The sequence below is a fragment of the Chiloscyllium plagiosum genome, chromosome 7 (assembly GCF_004010195.1).
Source record: "Chiloscyllium plagiosum isolate BGI_BamShark_2017 chromosome 7, ASM401019v2, whole genome shotgun sequence".
Taxonomy (NCBI): Eukaryota; Metazoa; Chordata; class Chondrichthyes; order Orectolobiformes; family Hemiscylliidae; genus Chiloscyllium; species Chiloscyllium plagiosum.
Genome location: NC_057716.1, coordinates 59,326,428 through 59,346,900, shown reverse-complemented (window position 1 = coordinate 59,346,900; position 20,473 = coordinate 59,326,428). Strand labels below are relative to the sequence as shown.

General features: G+C 39.2%; 1 protein-coding gene across 2 annotated transcripts in view; it reads left to right on the top strand.

Annotated features, from left to right (window-relative positions):
• cd302 (CD302 molecule) overlaps window positions 1-18,659 on the top strand; it is a 43,712-nt gene extending 25,053 nt beyond the window's left edge. For both annotated transcript variants that reach the window (XM_043693843.1, XM_043693842.1), the window contains 2 exons: window positions 9,792-9,824; window positions 17,704-18,659. In XM_043693843.1, the coding sequence (XP_043549778.1) occupies window positions 9,792-9,824; window positions 17,704-17,906 (236 nt within the window). In that variant the 3' untranslated portion in view covers window positions 17,907-18,659. The remainder of the gene's footprint in view (window positions 1-9,791; window positions 9,825-17,703) is intronic.
• Window positions 18,660-20,473: the final 1,814 nt, after the last annotated feature.

Sequence of the window (20,473 nt, the reverse complement as noted above, 5' to 3'; positions counted from 1 at the left end):
CCGAAATTGATTCTACAGCCAAGAGTCTGCTCTGGGTCTACATCACTGATGCCAATGTCGCTGTACACAAACTTACCACTACCTCTGTGAGTCAGTACTAGGTATAGAGTGGAGGTTAGAATCAGTTCAGCCATTGTGGATCCTTGTTCATATATTCATGCGTGTTCATATGGCGCAAATACCCAGAGACACGTGAACAATCGATGCAGACAGATGCACACAATCTCCGTTTCTCTCACATACCGACTCTTTCACTCACTCACAAAAGAGCAGTGTCCAGCATAGATGAATGTACACTTTAGAATCCTAAAATTGTTCTTGAATTGAAAGGTTTTAACCAGAGACCATGGTTGGTTCATTGGTATCTTTCCAATCAATACGGTCACTGGTTGCTTTCTCCTCTTGATAAACAGAATACTCAGCATATGATCAGTGCTGCATCCTTAGTCCTGTTTGCTTTCTGTGTTTAAAAGCAGCGCCTTGAACTACAAACTTTGTATATCCCATGTCTGTGGGAGGTATGTTTTTAGGATTCCTAATTATAAACGAAGTTTCTTTTCCAACATGAACATTCTCAGGTGTAAATCAAAATCGAAGTCATGCCCTATGGACTTGCTAGCTCACTTGATTACCCTTTGGGAAAATGTACATTTCATCTTGGCTGTATCTTGTTCAATTTACATTGGTTTCATAGAACCAGTCAAATTGTAATCAGGTGATCACTGTGGCCATCTTAATTCTGTAATTTTGGCCCCTTTTTAAAAACCATTTGTAAATGGAAAGCTCCATTTTAGAAAGTATTAGACCAGACAATGGAATTCAAAAATCGGTAGTCAATATTTTATATCATTGTGACACTATCCACTGTCATAGTTTAGTCCAGGTCCCTCTTGCGCCTGAGCCAAAGTACCCCTCAACCATATGTAATTAGTTTTCAGACTTAAGATACCAGTTTTAGATTTACTAAATTACTCTCAAATCAGCAAAGTTCTACTGTATAATTAACATTCTTCACCCTGGTTCTAACCATGTCATTGTTTCTAAAGTAGACCATTTATAACTGGCCCCTTCCAATCCCATCTCAAGTTCCCTAGCAATGTGGAAATGTCCTTAACGCTGACACTGAGCAAGCAACACTCCCGTCAGAACTCTTAATCACATCTGCAGAAAATGCTAACTATCCACCTTATTATACTATACCTAAAAACTTATGTCCCCTTCTTAACTATAGCATGATCCCTTAGTCAAGCTTTCGAAAAACTTAAATAATTCTATTTGATGTTATTTGCTATAGTAAACAAAATGCACATTCTTCAAGTCTCTAATCTATAACCATCCTCTCCTCTATATAAGTATATTAATACATTAAATTTTGGCTATAGCTTCAATATCTCTCCATCATGGCATCCCTAAAATTGCTCACAGTATTATAGCAATGGCCAAAGCAATGTCTCATACTGCTAAGTTGTATGTTTCATACCTTTTTGTATACCAGTTGTATATTTTCAATTTCTCCATTTCCCATGCTCCCTTCTTGTACATACTCATCTAAATTAACTCAGAATGATCAATGTATGGCCAGTGATAATGGAGGTCTGAATATACTTGTCCATCTTAGTGACTGTAATAAACATAATTATCATTGTATATTTGTCCTCAATTGACATTTATCTTTCTCTGTTATCTTTTGTTGTGGAAACATATAGTCATTATTTTATATTTTGCCTTCACAAGAGCCACATACTCTTCAATGATGTTGTACTTCCAGAAAACTGCATTCAAACTTACTCAAGGTTTAAAGTACCCCAAGTCTGGGATCCACATTAGTATAAAACTTTGGAATGCTGTGCACCTCCAGTGGAAAATTTAGTGAGAATCACATTATTTTAGGTTAACTATTTTGACAATTTAAGATTGCATTTGAAGGTTTTTTTAGTTTTGATGTAACAAGGAAAGAAGCATTTTATTTATAGTTATCTACAGAATTTGCGCTAAGTTATGCAAATTGATTCAAACAAAGAAAATGTTGAGCCATCAGATCAATAAAGGCAACTAAGAAAAGTTTGATTTTGCATCAATGTGCTGCAAATACTGGTTAACTCCGCCACCTCTTCAAAAGGTTTTAGCCTCACAACAAGAAAACGTTAGCTAAATAGACAGGAAGGGGTCAACTAATCTGTCTGGATTGGGTGTTTCTTATGCACAAGATTAATATTCATACCAGAATATTTAATCTTGTCTTCCTTCTTCCTTCCTATGCAAAACTGGAATAAAATCCCCATAATTCATTCGGTGACATCAGTGATTAAACGTATGCTCCCGACACAATCATATGTGGAGCAAATTAAATTAACATTAGCAAAAGGCAGGTAAGGTACAAATCATTTAACACAGAGTGTGCTCTGCGCTGCAGTCAAATGGTATGCATTGATCCATGCAGTGCACTTTATGCATCAAAGAAAAGCAAATGTCTCCATTGATTAGAATATGCCAATGTAGACATGCATAAAGGACATAGATGCAGAGCAAAATGCAATAACCCATTGATTGGCTTACTCTGTTTTGTAGCATGTTCACTATTTAAACAGGATAACAATGTATTTTAATTGGGATTTTTCATTTAGCTCTTCACAAATTAATGCATGAATGTATTACACAGACACCTGAACAGATAAGTTTGAGGGCTGGATCTTTGAGTATCAAGGTAGCAAGAGAAAAGGGAGCAAATTTTGGACAGGGTGACTTTGTGTTGTCTATGCTTCAATCTGCATTTCTCTTTCTCCACCTTTATTTCTGTCAGTACTGATGGCAGCTGCACCTTCCCTGTCGACTGCACACAAATGTGGAACATGATGGGTTGCAAGAACTTGTTTCTGGCATGTTTACATCTCATTCATTCTACTATTTGAAGCTCCCATACACCGCCAGGTTGAACTTAATGTAGTTCCTGGGATAGTTGTAGGAAGGCTCTGGAGTAGAAAGGGGACTTAATACTCACCATTCTTCCTCCCTAGTTTGGCAGAAGACTTGCTGCAGCCATCAGTGAGTGACGTAATTGTGTTTGACAGTTGTTTGCCTCTTAAACTCTTTCCTGTTTCTTCAGATGCTTCTGCAGCAATCCCAATTTTACAACACTGGACATTTCCTGGATGATGCTAGTGAGCTCCCTCTTTCTGGCAAGATTCTTACTGGAAACACTTCATGAATGCCAAGTGATTTTGTTGCCAGGATTGGAGGATTTGAGCTATGTGGAAAGGCTGAACAGGTTGGGGCTGTTTTCCCTGGAACATCTGAGGCTGAGGGGTAACCTTATAGAGGTATATAAAATCATGAGGGGCATGATTAGGATAAATAGGCAAAGTCTTTTCCCTGGGGTGGGGGAGTCCAGAACTAGAGGGCATAGGTTTAGGGTGAGAGAGGAAAGATATAAAACAGATCTAAGGGACAGCTTTTTCACACAGACGGTGGTGCATGTGTGGAATGAGCTGCCAGAGGAAGTAGTGGAGGCTGGTACAATTGCAACATTTAAAAGGCATCTGGATGGGTATATGAATAGGAAAGGTTTGGAGGGATATGGGCCAGGTGTTGGCAGGTGGAACTAGGTTGGGATATCTGGTCAGCATGGACGGGTTGGACCGAAGGATCTGTTTCCATCCTGTACATCTCTATGACTCTGCAACTTTTGACGTGGGAACAAGGGGCAGCTTAAGCCCTGCCTCTTGTAGTGACTGTGATGAGATCAGCCAGCTGGACCTCAGACAGTATGATTTCCCTGAGTGGGGCTGTTACCTGGTCCAATCAGGGAGACCTGGCTGACATATAAAGGTGAATGTCAGGGATATTGAGCCCCAGAAAGCCTGACTTTGTAAGAGGCATACTATCGTCAAAGGTTACGCATTTGTAATTAAAGGGTGATTGGTGATGGGATGCTGACCTCTGAAAAATTATTTCACCTTTTATCCAATAAAACCATAAATTTCCTATATGAAAAGTTTTTAGTTTTTGTCTTAGTTGAATTATTTAATTTTAAACCCCTTTCCTGTTTCTGCTATATTTGATCTTTCAGCCTGATGGACAGTTTTGAGAGATTAGAGAATTCTTACCTAATTTTCTTTCCTAGATTTTGTCTCAGTTTTTTATCTGGTGCCATGTAGAAGTAAGATGTTACTTTCAGGATGGATCCCTCTGCAGGGGCCCAAGTTATTCTGATTCCTGTATGCTGAACAATTTAGTGATCTTAATAATTATGCATTATGTGTATTTCAAAAGCAATGTAAATGACTGACTATGTCCATTAAATTTCAATCTGCATCACACATTCACGGACTTCTCTCCAGTGGAGGTATCATTATTCCATACAGTTTGGCATTTGTCATATTCAAAAATTGTGAGTTCAATGGATTTTTTTCTCATCCATTAAAACCACATGGCATCTGCCTTTGCAGAAACTGTGAAAACCTTTCCTTTTGAAGATTTGCCCTGCCAGAAGGTTTCAGCAATCTCGGAGATATTTGATATTCTCTGTTCAAACAGATCATGTGAAAATACCTTTCAGCTCTGCAATGTGTGAAGTAGTACATTATTGTGATTGTTAAAGAAAAAAAACTGTTCTGATATTGTGTGACACATCTTCAGGGCAAATGGGATTTCAATTCAGATTATCTGGGCCAGAGATCAGTAATTCTTTTCCAGAAAATGCTCAACTTAGCAGAATGCTAATAAAGATTCCAGGCACTTGTATTTGTAATTCTTATGATCCTGAACACTTCACAGTCAAATATACAAACTTTTCAGTATATTTACAGTTATGATGAAAGGAAATATGGCAATCTATTTTCATAGTCAATGTCCTATCAATGACGGAGATAAACGAGCACATAATTTATGTGGTGGTTGGTGAGCATGAAGTAGGACAATTTATCTGCTCTTCAAACTGTACCATAGAAGATTTTATGAGCAACTAAAGCTTAGCTTCCCAAAGTAGGCTCATGGTCTGAACTACTGGAACTGAGAGCTTGGAGGCAGCTATGGCCACTGTGAAGCTCTAATAAAATTATGACACACACACTCTCTCAGTCCTAACAGAAGGATTGCAGAAATTTTAAATTCTGGAAATGGGATCACTGAGGGAAAATGTTTGGGAAGCACTAACTTAGACAGGAATGTGATTTAACATTTTATCTAAAAGGGAGCATTTCTGAGCAAGTCACTCAAGTTAGCAACCTGGATTATGAGCTCCTATCTAAAGACCATAAGATGTAAGAGCTGAAATTAGGCCACTCAGCCTATCACGTCTGCTCCACCATTCAATCATGACTGATAAGTTTCTCAACCCCATTCTCCCGCTTACTCCCCATAACCCTTGATCCCTTTGATACTCAAACCTATCTATCTCCATCTTGAATATACTCAATGACCTGGCCTCCTCAGTCTTCTGTGGCAATGAATTTCATAGATTCACCACTCTCGGGCTGAAGAGGTTTCTCCTTATCTCCATTCTAAAACGTCTTCCCTTGACTCTGAAGCTGTGTCCTTGGGTCCTAATCTCTCCTACCAATGGAAACATCTTCCCAACATCTACTTTGTTCAGGTCATTCAGTATTCTGTATGTTTCAATTAGATCCCCCTCTTCCTTCTAAACTCCATCGAGTATAGACCCAGAGTCCTCAAACATTCCTCATATGTTGAGCTTTTCATTCCTGGGACCATTCTTTTGAACCTCCTGTGAACACGCTCCAAGGCCAGTACATCCTTCCTGAGATATGGGGCCCAAAACTGCGCACAATACTCCAAATGTTGTCTGATTAGAGCCTTATAGAGGCTCAAAAGGTCATCCCTGTTCTTGTATTCAAGACCCCTCAAAATAAATGCCATTATTGCATTTGCTAACTACTAACTTCCTAACTACTGACTCAACCTGCAAATTTACCTTGGGAGAATCCTGGACTAGAACTCCCAAGTCTCTTTGCATTTCAGACTTCTGAATTTTCTCTCCATTCAGAAAGTAGGCCATTCCTCTTCTTCCTACCAGAGTGCATGACCTCTCACTTTTCCATGTTGTACTCCATCTCCCCCTCTTTGCCCATTGTCTTAAACTGTACAAATCTTGCTGCAGCCTTCCTGTCTCCTCTATGTTACCTGTCCCTCTATCTATCTTTTTAGCATCTGCAGACTTAACCAGAATAACCTCTGTTCCTTCATCTAGATCGTTAATGTATAACGTGAAAAATTGAGGTCCCAAAACTGAGCCTTATGGAACACCACTTGTCACCGGCTGCCATCCTGAGAAGGACCCTTTTATCCCCATTCTCTGCTTTCTGCGAAACAGCCAATCTTCTATCTATGCTAGCACCTAGTCTCTGACACCATGGGCCCTTATCTTAGTCAGCAGCTTTCTGCGTGGCACCTTGTCAAAGGCCTTCTTGTAGTCCAAGTAGATAACATTCATTAGCTGTCCTTGGTCTAACCTGTTCGTTACTTCCTCAAAGAAGTCTAGCAGATTTGTCAGGCATGACTTCCCCTTGACGAAACCATGCTGACTTTGCCATATTTTACGAGACGGTCCAAGTATTTAGAAGTCTCATCCTTCACAATGGATTCCAGGATCTTGCCTACCACCGAGGTTAGGATAATAGGTCTGTAATTTTTCCAGTTGTCTTTCTTCCTTTATAAGCAGGGGTGTCACGTTAGTGATTTTTCAGTCCTCTGGGACCCTTCCTGATTCCTGAAAGATCACCACTAACGCCTCCGCTATCTCTTCAGCTATGTCTCTTAGAACTCTGGGGTCGGGTCCAGGTGATTTATCCACCTTCAGGTCATTCAGTTTTTCTAGCACCTTCTCCTTGGTGAAGGTGACCATACTCGGCACTACCCCCTTACTCTCTTGAATTTTTGAGATCCTACTCGTGTTTTCCACAGTGAAGACTGACATGAAGGCCATTTCCTTATTCCCCACTACTGTCTCTCCAGGGTCATTTTCCAGCAGTACAATGTCCACTTTTGCCTCTCTTTTTCTCTTTTATATATCTAAAGAAACTCTTAGTCTTCCTTTTTCTATAATTTTCTCCCTCATTTATTTTTGTTGACCTCTGTTGGTCTTTGTAAGCTTCCCAATCCTCTGGTTTCCCACTGCCCTCCACCACATTATATGCTTTCTCTTTTGCTTTTATGTTATCCCTGATTTCCCTTGTCAGCCATGGTTGCCTCATCCTTCCTGTACCATGCTTCTTTTATCTTGGGCTAGATTAGAGTGGTGCTGGAAAAGCACAGCAGTTCAGGCCGCATCCGAGGAGCAGTAAAATCGATGTTTAAGGCAAAAGCCCTTCATCAGGAAACGTCGGGCTTTTGCCCGAAACGTCGATTTTACTGCTCCTTGGATGCTGCCTGAACTGCTGTGCTTTTCCAGCACCACTCTAATCTAGACTCTGGTTTCCAGCATCTGCAGTCATTGTTTTTACCTTCTTTTACCTTGGGATGAATCTCTGCTGTCTCCTGAATTACCCCCAAAACTCCCAGTCTCTTCTACCTAACTCCTCCCTTATGCCTTTGTAGTTGCCTTTATTCAGCTGTAATACCATTACCTCTGATTCTATCATCTTGTTCTCAAATTGCACACTAAATTCAGTCATATTATGATCCCCGTGTCCTAAGGGTTCCTTCACCTTAAGTTCCCTTATTAAGTCTGCCTCACTGCACAATGCTAAATCCAGTACTGCCTGTCCCCTAGTGGGCTCCTCCACAAGCTACTCCATTTTGTAGACATTCTACAAATATCTTTTCTTGCAATCCACTACCAACCTGATTTTCCCAGTCCACCTGCATATTGAAATCCCCCATGATCACTGTAACTTTGCCTTTCCTACACATCTTTTCTATCTCCTTGTGCATTGTGCCCCAGCTCCTGACTCCTGTTTGGAGGCCTGTACATAACTCCAAATATGTTTTTTTTTTACTTTTGCGCTTCCTCAATTCCACCCACACAGATTCTGCACTAACTGACCCCATTTCATTTCTTACTGATAAGGCAACCCCACCCCCTCTGCCACCTGCCTCTCTTTTCGATAGGATGTATATTCTTGAATATTCAGCTCCCAGTCCTGATCCTCTTGCAGCCACGTCTCTGTGACGCCCACCACATCATACCTGCCAATTTTGATTTGCGCCACAAGCTCATTTACCTTATTCCTTATACTGTGTATATTCAGATATAACACCTTCAGTCCTCTATTAACCGTCCCTCTTCTCGTTGTCATTCGTTTGTCCAATGTGCTTGAAGTTTGATTGCTAATCCTTTCCATACACTCTGTCCTATTTGTGTGTGTGCTGGAAATTTTAATAACCTCTCCTGAATTCTGCACTTTAACCACCTCTTTACCAAAGTGGGACTCAAACCCACAAGTCTTTTTGACCATGAGTGATTGCCACCTGTCATCTAAGGCTGGCACGTATCTGGCATTGATTTACTATAATAAATAAATGTTAACAAAGCCTTGATAAGCAGAAAAGCTACCAATCAACATATCATTTTGAGTTTACTCTGAATATTATAGATCATTCCCTGCATTTTTTTTTAGCTCAGATTTACATTGAGGTATCTATTAAGTCTTAGATTTCTTTCCCAGCTCTACAGGTAATTAATTAGCTCGCACCAGTGTGACAACTGATGTCATGTTTAGTATTTCATGGAGGACTTATGTTTTGAAGAATGGTGGCAAGTTGAATAATCTTGCAGAAATACCTGAATTGCTTCTTTAGAAGAGAGCATTGAAATGTTACTGTGGATATTGAAGTTGCGTTTTAAACAAGGGCTCCTAGAAATGGCAGGATTGGTGATATCTGCTTGCTTTGCTGTAAACCCTTGTTCGGACTGTATGGTATCTGCATGAAGAATGTTATGTTATCTGAAATTTGGTAGGGAACAAGAATCCTATGAGTTAGGGCGGCCTAGCTGATATCTTCTGTTCCTGAAAAAGCCATCTTATTGACTTAATTTACTTCTTCCTCTGAAAGAGTAATTGAAGGAGCTTCACAATATTGTATTTGCTAACCCAGTCTCTGCAGAGAAATCCCAAACAGGGCTGGACAGACTCTATGCAAAGAGGATGTTTTTCCTAGTGGGGAATCTAGAACTAGGGTTCTTGCTCTCAGGACAAGGGTACACTATTTAAGATTGAGATGAGGAAAGATTCCTTCACTAAAATGGCAGTGATCCTGTGGAATTCTGTACCACAGAAGACTGTGGAGGCCAACACACTGAATAAATTCAAGGTAGGTAGATGTTTAGATTTTAAAGGCATCCAAAGAGTATGGGAAGAAAGAGAGAGTATGGTATTGAAACAGAGGATCTGCTTGATTATATTGAAGGGCAGATCAGGTTCAAAGGGCCAAATGGCTACTCCTGTTCTTAGTTTATACATTTTTTTTGAAATCTTTTCACCTTGAATGCTTGAGTGTATTTTGAAATTATTTTGAGGAATAAACATGTATACTTTCATAATACTAACTGTATGTTAATCATTATTTTATTCTCCTTGAATAAAGGTTTTGATAAATCAACAATTGTCTTTACGAATGAAACTTGATTTGAATTTCTTTCATTTTAAACATGATATGTTAAGGTATTTTATTGGCCATCTCGGTAACAGGGAAGTATATTTTTATTTTATGTTGTGACCTATGGAGCAGTGGGATTGGAGTGGTAGTACACTCATCTCACCTCAGTTGTCACATTAGCATTACTGTACATACAATTTGTCACTTTACTTGGAAGTCATGGAAGTTTTCTTTTCTAGTTGCTGTACCTGATGGAGAAAAATGTTCAAGAGGTGAGTTTATGTATCAAATACATTATTTTAAACATTTGATCTGAAAATGTTTTTTATTCATGATATCTTAAAGAATTGATGCTTTTTCGTATGATCTAAGATCAAAGTAAAAGTGTAATGTCGGTGCCATGACGCCCAGTTTCAGGGACAACTTCCTTGAGGAGTGAAAGAGTAAATGATCAGGCAGATTTATGAAACGTATAAACCTGTTTGACACATGAAGTTCATTCCATTCACATACTGTCCATCAGTAACAGTAGAGTATCTATCTAATATATCAATTATACTACTTGCAAATAAACAGAGAGCAATTGCAAACCAAAGTCTATCTATTTTGTCTTCTATTACTCTATCTTAGGGAAGGAGGTGCAGCGAGGGATCACTTGATTAATTTTTGAGATGAAGGAGGTCATTTGTAAGGAGAAAAGAATTCTCACTCTAAAGGAGGGTCACTGGACTGAAATGTTGACTCTGCTTTCTCTCTACAAATACTGTCAAACCTGCTGAGTTTTGACAGTAATTTTGACTTTTGTTTCAGATTTCCAGCATCTGCTGTTCTGTATTTTTTTTGTAAAACAAAATTCCTGTCTTAGGTTTAAGAGAATGAGAGGTGGTATCATTAAAACAAATAGAGAATGTGGTGGTGCAGTGGTAATGTCACTGGACCAGTGGACCAGAAGCCCAGGCTAATGCTCTGGGGGATGTAGATTCAAATCCTGCTATGGCAGCTGGTGAAGCTTATGAATTAGGAGTACCCGAAGTCCATTGAGGCTTGTGCATCTTTGGAAATATCTGCTTCACAAGATTTGGAGCCAATGTTTTTGATATTTGTAAGATGATGATGAATAGATTTGCAATTGAAAGATGTCCCTTTTGAGCCAGCTCTACCATTCAATGGCTGATCTGTTTGTGTTCTGTATTCTTCATTCCCATCTATCCACAATAATCACCAATTCTGAAGAAGAGCTATTTTTAGACTTGAAATGTTAAGTCTATTTCTCTCTACACAGATGCCGCCACAGAGTCATACAGCAAGGAAACAGATCTTTCAGTCCAACCAGTCCATGCCAAACATCATCCCAAACTAAACTTGTCCCACGTCCCTGCTCCTGACCCATACTCCAAACTTTTCCTATACATGTATCTATCCAAATTTCTTTTAAGCATTGTAATTGTACCCGCATCCACCAATTACTCAAAGTTCATTCCACACACGAACTACTTCTGTGTTTAAAAAAGAAAATTTGCCTTGACTTTTTTAAATCTCTCTCCTCTCACCTTAAAAATATGCCCTCTAGTCTTGAAATCCCCATCCTAGGAAAAATATAACTATCGTTAACTCTATCTATACCTCTCATTATTTTATAAACTTCTATCAAATCGCCTGTCAACCTCTTAGGCTGGGACTTTTTTTGTTGGTGCCTATCTAGTCTTTCTTTATAACTCACACATTCCATACGCAGCAACATTCTGGTAAATCTCTTTTGAACCCTTTCCAGCTTGATAATATCCTTCCTATAACTGTGCAACCAGAACTGGACTCGGTATTTCAGAAGAGGCCTCATCAGTGCCCTGTACAACCTCAACATGACTTCCCAACTCCTCTACTCCAAGGACTGAGCAATAAAGGAAAGCGTGGCAAACACCTTTTTAACCACCCTGTCTATATGTGACACAAACTTCAAAGAATTATGTACCTGCTACTCTAAGTCCCTCTTTTCTACAATTTACCCAAGACCCTACCCTTATTTATTTTACCAAAATTCAATATTTCATATTTATCCAGATTGAACTCCATCTGCCATTTTTCAGATCATTGACCCATTCAATCAAGATCCCTTTGTAATCTTCGAAAACCTCCTTCACTGTCTATAAAGCAACCAATTTTGGTGTTGTCTGCAAACTTATCAACCATACCTTCTATATTCTTATCCAAATCATTTATATAAATGAGAAACAAAGGAGGATCCAGAACCAATCCCTGTGGAACACTCCTGGTCACAGACCTTCAGTCCGAAAACAATCCTCAACCTTTATTCTCTGTCTCCTGCCATTCTGCTAATTATGTATCCAATTGGCAAGTTCATCCTGAATCCCATCTGACCTAACTTTGCTCATTAGTCTACCATGAGGAAACTTGTCAAAGACTTTACTAAATCCCAGTAAACAACATCTGCTGTGCCATCATCAATCTTTTTAGTAACTCCCTCAAAAAACTCAGTCAAGTTTGTGAGACATTATTTTCTTCACACAAATCCATACTGACTATCCATCTTTTGCCTCTCTAAATGTCCATAAATCCTATCTTTTATAATCGCCCCCAACAATTTATCCAAAACCGAAGTCAGACTCTCCTTACAACTTTTCTTAAACAAAGGTATAACATTAGCCACTCTCCAGTCATCAGGCACCTCACCCATAGTTATAGATGATGAAAATATTTCTGCAAGGGGGTCTCATAACTTCCTCCCTTACTTCCCACCAATGTATTGGGATGCATTAGATCAGGTCCTGGAGATTTATCTACCTTTATATTCCCCAAGACCTCCCAAAGTTTCTCTTCTGTAATGTCAACTATTTTTAAAAGTTTTTTTCTCTGCATTCTGCTAAGTTTCTCCAACACTTTTTTAATCACAATAACCTTTGATTCCCGTGCAAAATCTATTCACTTCTGTCTTAAAAATATTCAATGACCCTGCCTCCATTACCTTTTGTGCCAGTTAGTTCCAAAGAGAAATAACTCCTCTCTGTTGTCTAAGATGACCCTTAATGTTAAAACAATGACCCCTAGTTCTGGACTAACCCACAAGAAGAAGCATCCTAGTCACATATTAAAGTGAGTGACAGAAGGTTTGGAGGGAATTGAGGAAAACCTTTTCACCTAGAGTGTGGTGAGACACGGGAACTCTCTGCCTGTAAGAGTGGTAGAGGCAAAAAACCCGCAACATTTAAGAAGTATTTAGATGTATACTTGCAATGCCAAGGGAGACAGTGAAGTGCTGGAAAACAGAATTAGAATAATTAGATGGTTGTTTTGAATGGCATGGACGTGACGGCAGAGGGCCTTTTACTTTGCTGTAGATCTCTGGCACCTCCACCTTGTCAAGACTATTCAGAATCATACACAACTCAATCAGGTCATCTTTCATTCTTCTAAACTCCAGTAGAAACAAGCACACACTATCTTTTAAAATAAATTAATTAAATCTAGAATTAAAATTGATTCTAATGCTTACCCCCGTGAGACCAATGACAACTAACATAAAAACTCATCTGGTTTATTAATTACATTTAAGGAAATAAGTCTCCTGTCCTTCACATTGAATACATATGACTTCAGACCTACAGCAGTGTGGTTGACCACCCTCTGAAATGGCCTAGAAAACAAGTACAGAACCATTACAGAAGATGAAACTGGATGAACAACCCCAGCTTTGACCTAGCAGCTGGAAACAACAACAGTGGCACATCCAGTCTCATCAAGCCAGCAAAATCATCTTTTGGGGCCTTATGCTAAAATTAGGAAAACTAACTCCCCACAATAGTCTAACAACTGCCTGATATAGTTGTGCACTCAGAAACATACTATCAGTATATAGATGATGCCCCAAACAACACCATCACCAATCCCTGGGTATGTCCTGACCCAGTAGTAGACAGACCCACCAGAGGTAGCAGCACGATAGCATACAGTCAGGAGGGAGTGACCCAGGCAGCCCTTAACATTGACTCTGAATTCGTTAAGTATCATGATTAAATTAGATCAGATTACTTAGTGTGGAAACAGGCCCTTCGGCCCAATAGGTCCACACCGACCCTCTGAAGAGCAACCCACCCAGACCCATTTTCCTACATTTACCCCTTCACCTAACACTACGGGCAATTTAGCATAGCCAATTCACCTAACCTGCACATTTTTGGACTGTGGGAGGAAACCGGAGCACCCTGAGAAACCCACGCAAAACGGGGAGAATGTGCAAACTCCACACAGACAGTTGCCTGAGGCAGGAATTGAACCCTGATCTCTGACACTGTGAGGTAGCAGTGCTAACCACCATGCCGCCCTGTGGCATCAGGCCTCCTGGTTCAGAGGTAGCAACATTATCACTGTAACTCAAGAGCCCCTGATGAACTGGGACAGATATTATTAATCAACCTCTCAGAGATGTTATTACATATGTCTTGTAGGAACTGGAACTTGAACCCAGACCTCTTGGCTTAGAGGTGGGACACTACCACTACACCACAAAAGCTTCAACTAACTGGGACAAATATTTTAATTGACCTGTTCAGGGATGTTATCTCACATGCCTGGTTCCATATGGGATTTGAACCCAGGCCTCATGGCACAGAGATAGGACATTACCACTGCACCACAAGATCCGCCAACTAACTGGGACAGTATTTCCATGTTGACTTCAAGCAATGAAGGAATTGAACCTATCCTGGGGTTGTCACTCAGCATTATAAATCATCATCCAGCGAACTGACCCACCCCAACTAGCTGGGACATTGAGTCCAGTGAAAGCAGCAGCAGCTGTTTGTACTTAAGACTGTCTGAGCAAATTCATTCTTTTGATTGGCTTTTCAATTAACACCAAAATTTGCGAGTTCAGGAGAGCTCCGCATAACAAGCCTCTGATTAGATTGCAGTTTAACACCAATTCAGTGATGGGAGTGACAGAGAGAAGCAAGGAGACCTCCTGATGCTAGTTGCATCAATCTTTTCTCCAATTTTCTGTGAAGGAATGAAAAAAAAACTGTATTCACAGGCTGACAAAATTTATTCTAAAACCTAAAGACAAAGAAAGGCCCTGGATCCAGCCATGCAACCAATGAACTATAGACTGATCATCAATGTGCAAATAACATCAAGGCCTCTTTGAAGAATAAAGGATTATGAAACAAGCCAAGTTTTGTGATGTTTGGACTGGTGAAATGCACTGTTAATCCTGGATAGCAATCTGTCAGAGGCAAATTGGGATTTTCAGTCAATTCATTAAATCTTCACATTTATCATGATTCTGGAAATAGTGGGACTTGATTTCCAATAGGCACCACTGCAAAACTGATGACAGCACCATGTTCAGCACCTGACTGCTCAGATCCACACAGAGTCCAGGGCTTGTTGAATGTGGACATGTCAACAACAAGGCTTGCGCCGAAAAGTGGCATGTACCATTTGCACCACACAAGTACCAAGCAATGATCATCTCCAGTTAGGGGGAATGTAACCATTTCTTTCTGCATTACCATTATTGAGTTCTCTACAACAAGTTCAATTTGTTAGGAGTTACCGCTGTCCAAAAACAGAACTGGACCAGCCATACAAATGAACTGTAGCAAGAAGAGGAGGCCTGAGAGTAGGAATTCTATGGCAAATAACTGACCCCGCCCCCCAAGCTGGACTCGACAGTGCCTGTCCACAATCTTCAAGCAAAACTCCTTATAGACAACTCTCCATTTGCCTGGATGAGTACAACTCCAGCTACACTCTAGAAGATGAAAACCATCGAGGACAAAGCACCCTATAAATCACCTTCATCATTCAGTCTTTGAACAAGTGATGCAAGTAGCAACAAGTGTGTACTATTTACAAGATGCCCTGTAGCAACTCGCCAGAGCTCCTTAAATAACATTTTTCAACCCCATGACCACTTCTTTGCGGAAGGTCAAGGGAGCACATGTGTGATAATGCCAGCAACTGCAATTTGCCCTCCAAGCCACACACATCCTGACTAGAATTGTAGGGCTGTTTCCTCACTGTCACTGAGACACAAATTTGGAATTCTTTTCCTAACAACATTGTGTCTGTACCTACATCAAATGGACTGTAATGCTTCAAGAAGCAGTTCACAACCACGTTCTTCAGGACAGTTAAGTCCAAGAAGTGATGTTTTCGAGTGAAGTCCAAGTCCCTTGAAATAATATAACAGAAAATCTGAGTAGGCTTGACCAGAGTGATGCTGAGAGCCTGTTTCCTAACGATAGGAAATCTTGAACTAAAAGAAATAATCTCAGGCTGTGGTCAACCACCTTAAAGAGAAATGAGAAAAAAATTCTTCACTGTGTTGTGAATCTTTAGAATTCTCTATGTTAGAGGCTAGTGGAATCTCCGTCATTGGGTATATTCAAGTCTGAGATTGATGGATTTTTGGGTTCTAAGAAAATCAGGTCAGATGATTTAATGGGTGGAAAAGGGAAAGCCAGGGGCAGTATCCAGTGTCTTCAGTACAAACTAGTCAGGTTGCATCTGGACAGGATCAGAACTGATATCTTGGAGGGAGTATTTGCTCGTGCAGTTGGGGAGGGTGTAAACTAAAATGACAGAAGGAAATGAACCTATACAAGGAGATATAAGTGAGGGAAACGAGAGCAAAAACAAAAGACAGTGGGAGATAAGAAATATGATAGGCACAGAATACAATGACAAACATCAAATAGGACCAAAATGCAGTATAATGTGAACAGGACTAAGAATGTTAAAAAGATAAGCCTTAAGGCATTGTATCTTAATGTGTGGAGCTTCCACAATAAAGTAGATGAATTAGTAATTCACATAGTATAAGTGGGTATGGTAGGGAGATGTTGCTGCAATGTGAGGAAGGGCAGGAACTCCATATCCAAGGTATTTTTCACTGGACCGTAAGAGGTTGAGGGGTGACCTTACAGAGATTTATAAAGTCTTGAGGGGTGTAGAAAAGGTGACGAACAAAGGTCTTTTCCCTCAGGTGGGGGGAGTTCAAAACTAGAGGGCATATTTAAGGTGAGAGCAGAAAGATTTAAAGACATGAGCAGCAACTTTTTTTTTCCCCACAGTCTGTATGTGGAATGAACTACTAGAGGAAGTGGTAGACGCAGGTAACCGCCATTGTAACAATGTTTAAAAGACATTTGATAAGTACGTGAATAGGAGAGGTTTGGAGGTTGATGCACCAAACACCGACAAGTGGGACTAGTTTAGTTTGAAACGTGGTCAGTGTGGACTTGTTGGACTGAGGGGTCAGTTTCCATGCTGTATGACTCTGACTCTAAATGACCATCATCTAACTGTCAATACAGCTTTGTGTCCTGAAAAATAATTCCTTTCAACTGTGGTAAATATGGGCACGGCAAGAGATGGTGTAAAAATACAGGTAACTGAAGAGACAAAGAAAACACTGTAGGTACAGTTTACTTAAGTGAAACTCCACAGCCTCATTTTTTTCCTTTCTGGGCCACAAAGATTAAGGACCGTAAATTACCTCATTCATACAGTTCTTTGTGACATTACTTCCCAGCCTTTAATGACAAGACACATAATATTTTCATGAATCCAGTGATTTCACAATTGCCATTAAGTTAAGTGGGTAATTTCATTTCTGTCATGGTGAGAAGCTTTTATTGCCTTTGGCAGTGCTAACAGTGGAACAGATAATTATTCACCTACGTACAGAGATTGAGTTTATTTACACCCAAACACTTAGAGTTTTTACAATTTAATAATGGTGACCATCACTACACTGAAGGAATGTTCCAGCAATTTCTGACCAAATGTGATTGTGGCATGTAAATATGTGAAATTACACTTTATTAATATAAGCACCACAGTAATATGAACATGAACAAGTTTTAGCACTTAGCTCTTTATTTTAAGGGATCCTTGTTACCTTATGTCTAAACTATTTCTCCTTTAAGAATATGGTTCCTCTTAGCCTGAGAGTATCCTGATTTTTGTGATAGACTTAATTAAATAGCACATCTATTTTTTCCACAACGCTTCATTATTTAAGATGACACATTAACAATGATAATGTAGTCTTGGGCTAGAAAGATTGTAACAATATATTGCTTCATTGGGTCCAAACCATTTACAATGTATTTTTTTGTTTTTTTTTAGGCAGAAAAAATAATGTATTACCAACAGCATTAATCATCTCATCTGCTGCAATTTTGGTGATAATTTCAATAATTACATGGTATGCATACAAAAGAAAATGTCTTGCTGCAAATGGACTTAATTCCATTCAGTATCATCCAACAGATCAAGTTGCAGATGACCGTGTTTTGGTAGAGAATGAAGAAAGGGAATATGAAGCATAGTCTTTTAATCATGATGTGGGATAAATAACTCACAATGTAATTGTTTGATAAATGATGAAACAACGCTATGTTGCCATTGGCTATCTATAGTTAGAATTTTTAAATATTGATTTTTATATATTCGATCCATGTTTTTGTCTTAGTTACTAAAGGCAACATTTTAAACAAATAGATAAAGGAAAGCTTGGAATGTAAAACCTGATGTTTTAAATATATACTTTAACCAGTTATCTAATTTAAATAATTTAGCAACTATTAACTTGTATCAACTTTGATTTACATGAGTTTCGTAAAGTTACAGAATAAAGGCACAAATTAAAAACAATAGGAAAAGAAAAGTAACCTCAATAAGTTAAATAACTATTATTTAACTTGTACTTTTTTTAATATATGCATAAGTTTCTCCTACAATTCAGTAGTTTCATTGGATTTTGAAGAATTTATTTTTAATCAGTTGTGGCTATGGATTAACATTACAGTATTAAAATGTTTGTCTTTTAAAGTATGCAAATGTTGAAATAATTTTGGTTTCCTTGCATGAATTGTCTCTGGTTACCAGCTACATCAAGACATTTATTTGAATTTATTACCTGTTTATCATATTCTTGTTAGTATTACAATGGTATTTCAGCCTGCAAATTGATCTGGCAGCTTCTGATAGCTACTCTGGACTCAAACTTTTTAATTACTGCTAATGTGCACATAATTATGAAGTCTGCAGTCTGTGTTATTAAAAGTTCAATTTAATTGTAAGGTTTTATCTCATGTTTTTTTCAAAGTCAAAGATACATTGGAAGGTTGATGCTTTGATAGTCAATTAGAATTGAAAAGAATAAGGAAGATGGACAGTTCTGAGTTGGCTAATATTGGAAGGATAGTTCTGGAACATGAATAGAGGTTTGGAGTACGTGAACCCTGGGGCAGGGATGGGGAAGGATGTATAAGGTTAATTGTACTGAGAGTGGATTAGTGATCCAAATATCTTGTATCAGGTTGTTAAAGACATTGGAGGGGAGGATAATGTTCGCACTTGCCATAAGCTTCCAAACTTTCTAGATAAAGAGGAGGAAATTTGAGGGTGGCAAAATATAACATCCTTAAAAATAAGGTACAAGGATAGTCCAGATAACCATAGGCCAGTGAGTTTAACATCTGTGGTGGGTAGGTTTTAGAAACAATGACCAAGGAAAATATCAATAGGCAGATGGAGAGGTTTTAATTTTGGTGAGACAACATAATTTGTAAAGAATAGTATGTTATTTCAGTATATTCCAATGTTTCTGTCACTTGTAGTATCTATAGTCCTGCTGAAGAGCAATGCTCCTTCAGGTAGTTGTCCAAGAGCAGTGCTCCGAAAGCTAGTGCTTTCAAATGAGCCTGTTGGACTATAACTTGGTGTTGTGTGATTTTTAACTTTGTACACCTTAGTCCAACACCGGCACCTCCAAATCGTCAATATTTGCTGCCATACTTGCAGTGTTCATGGTCAAACTACTAATTGTTTCTGATGAGCGATTTACTAAACTATGAACTAGAGACATCACAGCCTTCTCGCTTGTATTTGCATAAGAATGATTCATGAGAAATAATGCTGCACCAAAAGAGGTCACTCAGCTTTTCATGCTAGATGAAAGTGAGGACTATAGATACTAGAGATCAGAGTCAGGTGTGTGGTGTTGGCAAAGCACAACAGGTCAGGCAGCATCTGAGGAGCAGGAGAATAGACAGTTCAGGCATAAGTTTCCTGATGAAGGGCTAATGCCCGAAACGTCGATTCTCCTGCTCCTCAGATGTTGCCTGACCTGTGCTTTTCCAGCACTACACACTCGACTTTTTATGCTAGATGTTTGAAAGAGCTTTAATCAATGCTGTTTGCCTATGACTGCACAAATTTTCACTTCATGTTGATTTGATGCAATTTCCATTTGAAAGATGTTAGAATTTTACAGGACAGAAGAAGGCCATCATTCAACCCATCATGTCCAAATCACCTCACGAAAGAGCTGCCCAGCTAGTCCTATTCTCTTGCCTTCTGTCTGTAGCCCACTAAATTCATCGTTTTCGTATATCCAGCCCTCTTTTGAAACCTCCAATGGAATCTCCCAAATCATTCCAAATCTTAACAACTGTGTGAAGAAGTTTCTCCTCATCTCACTCGTCGCTCTTTTGCTGACAGTCTTGAAATTGTGACCCTGGTTATTGACGTACCAACTAGTGGAAATAGAATATCCTTTTTTTATTCTATCAAAATTGTTTATCATTTTGAACACCACAGTAAGGTCACCTTGTAATCTTCTCGGCTCCAAGAAGAATAAACCCAATTTCTCTAATGTTTCCTTGTGTCCAAACTCCCTCATTCCTGGTAACATTCTCGTAAAACTCCTTTGCACTTTTTCTCCAGGGCTTTACCATTCTTCTTTAAATAAAGTACTGAGAACTGAATACAATACTACAAATGTGGTCTGACCAATGATTTGTACAGATGTAGCATCACTTCCTTGCTTTTACACTCTATGCCTCTAGTTATGAACCGAAGGATTCTACAAGCCTTCTCAACAGCTTTTCAA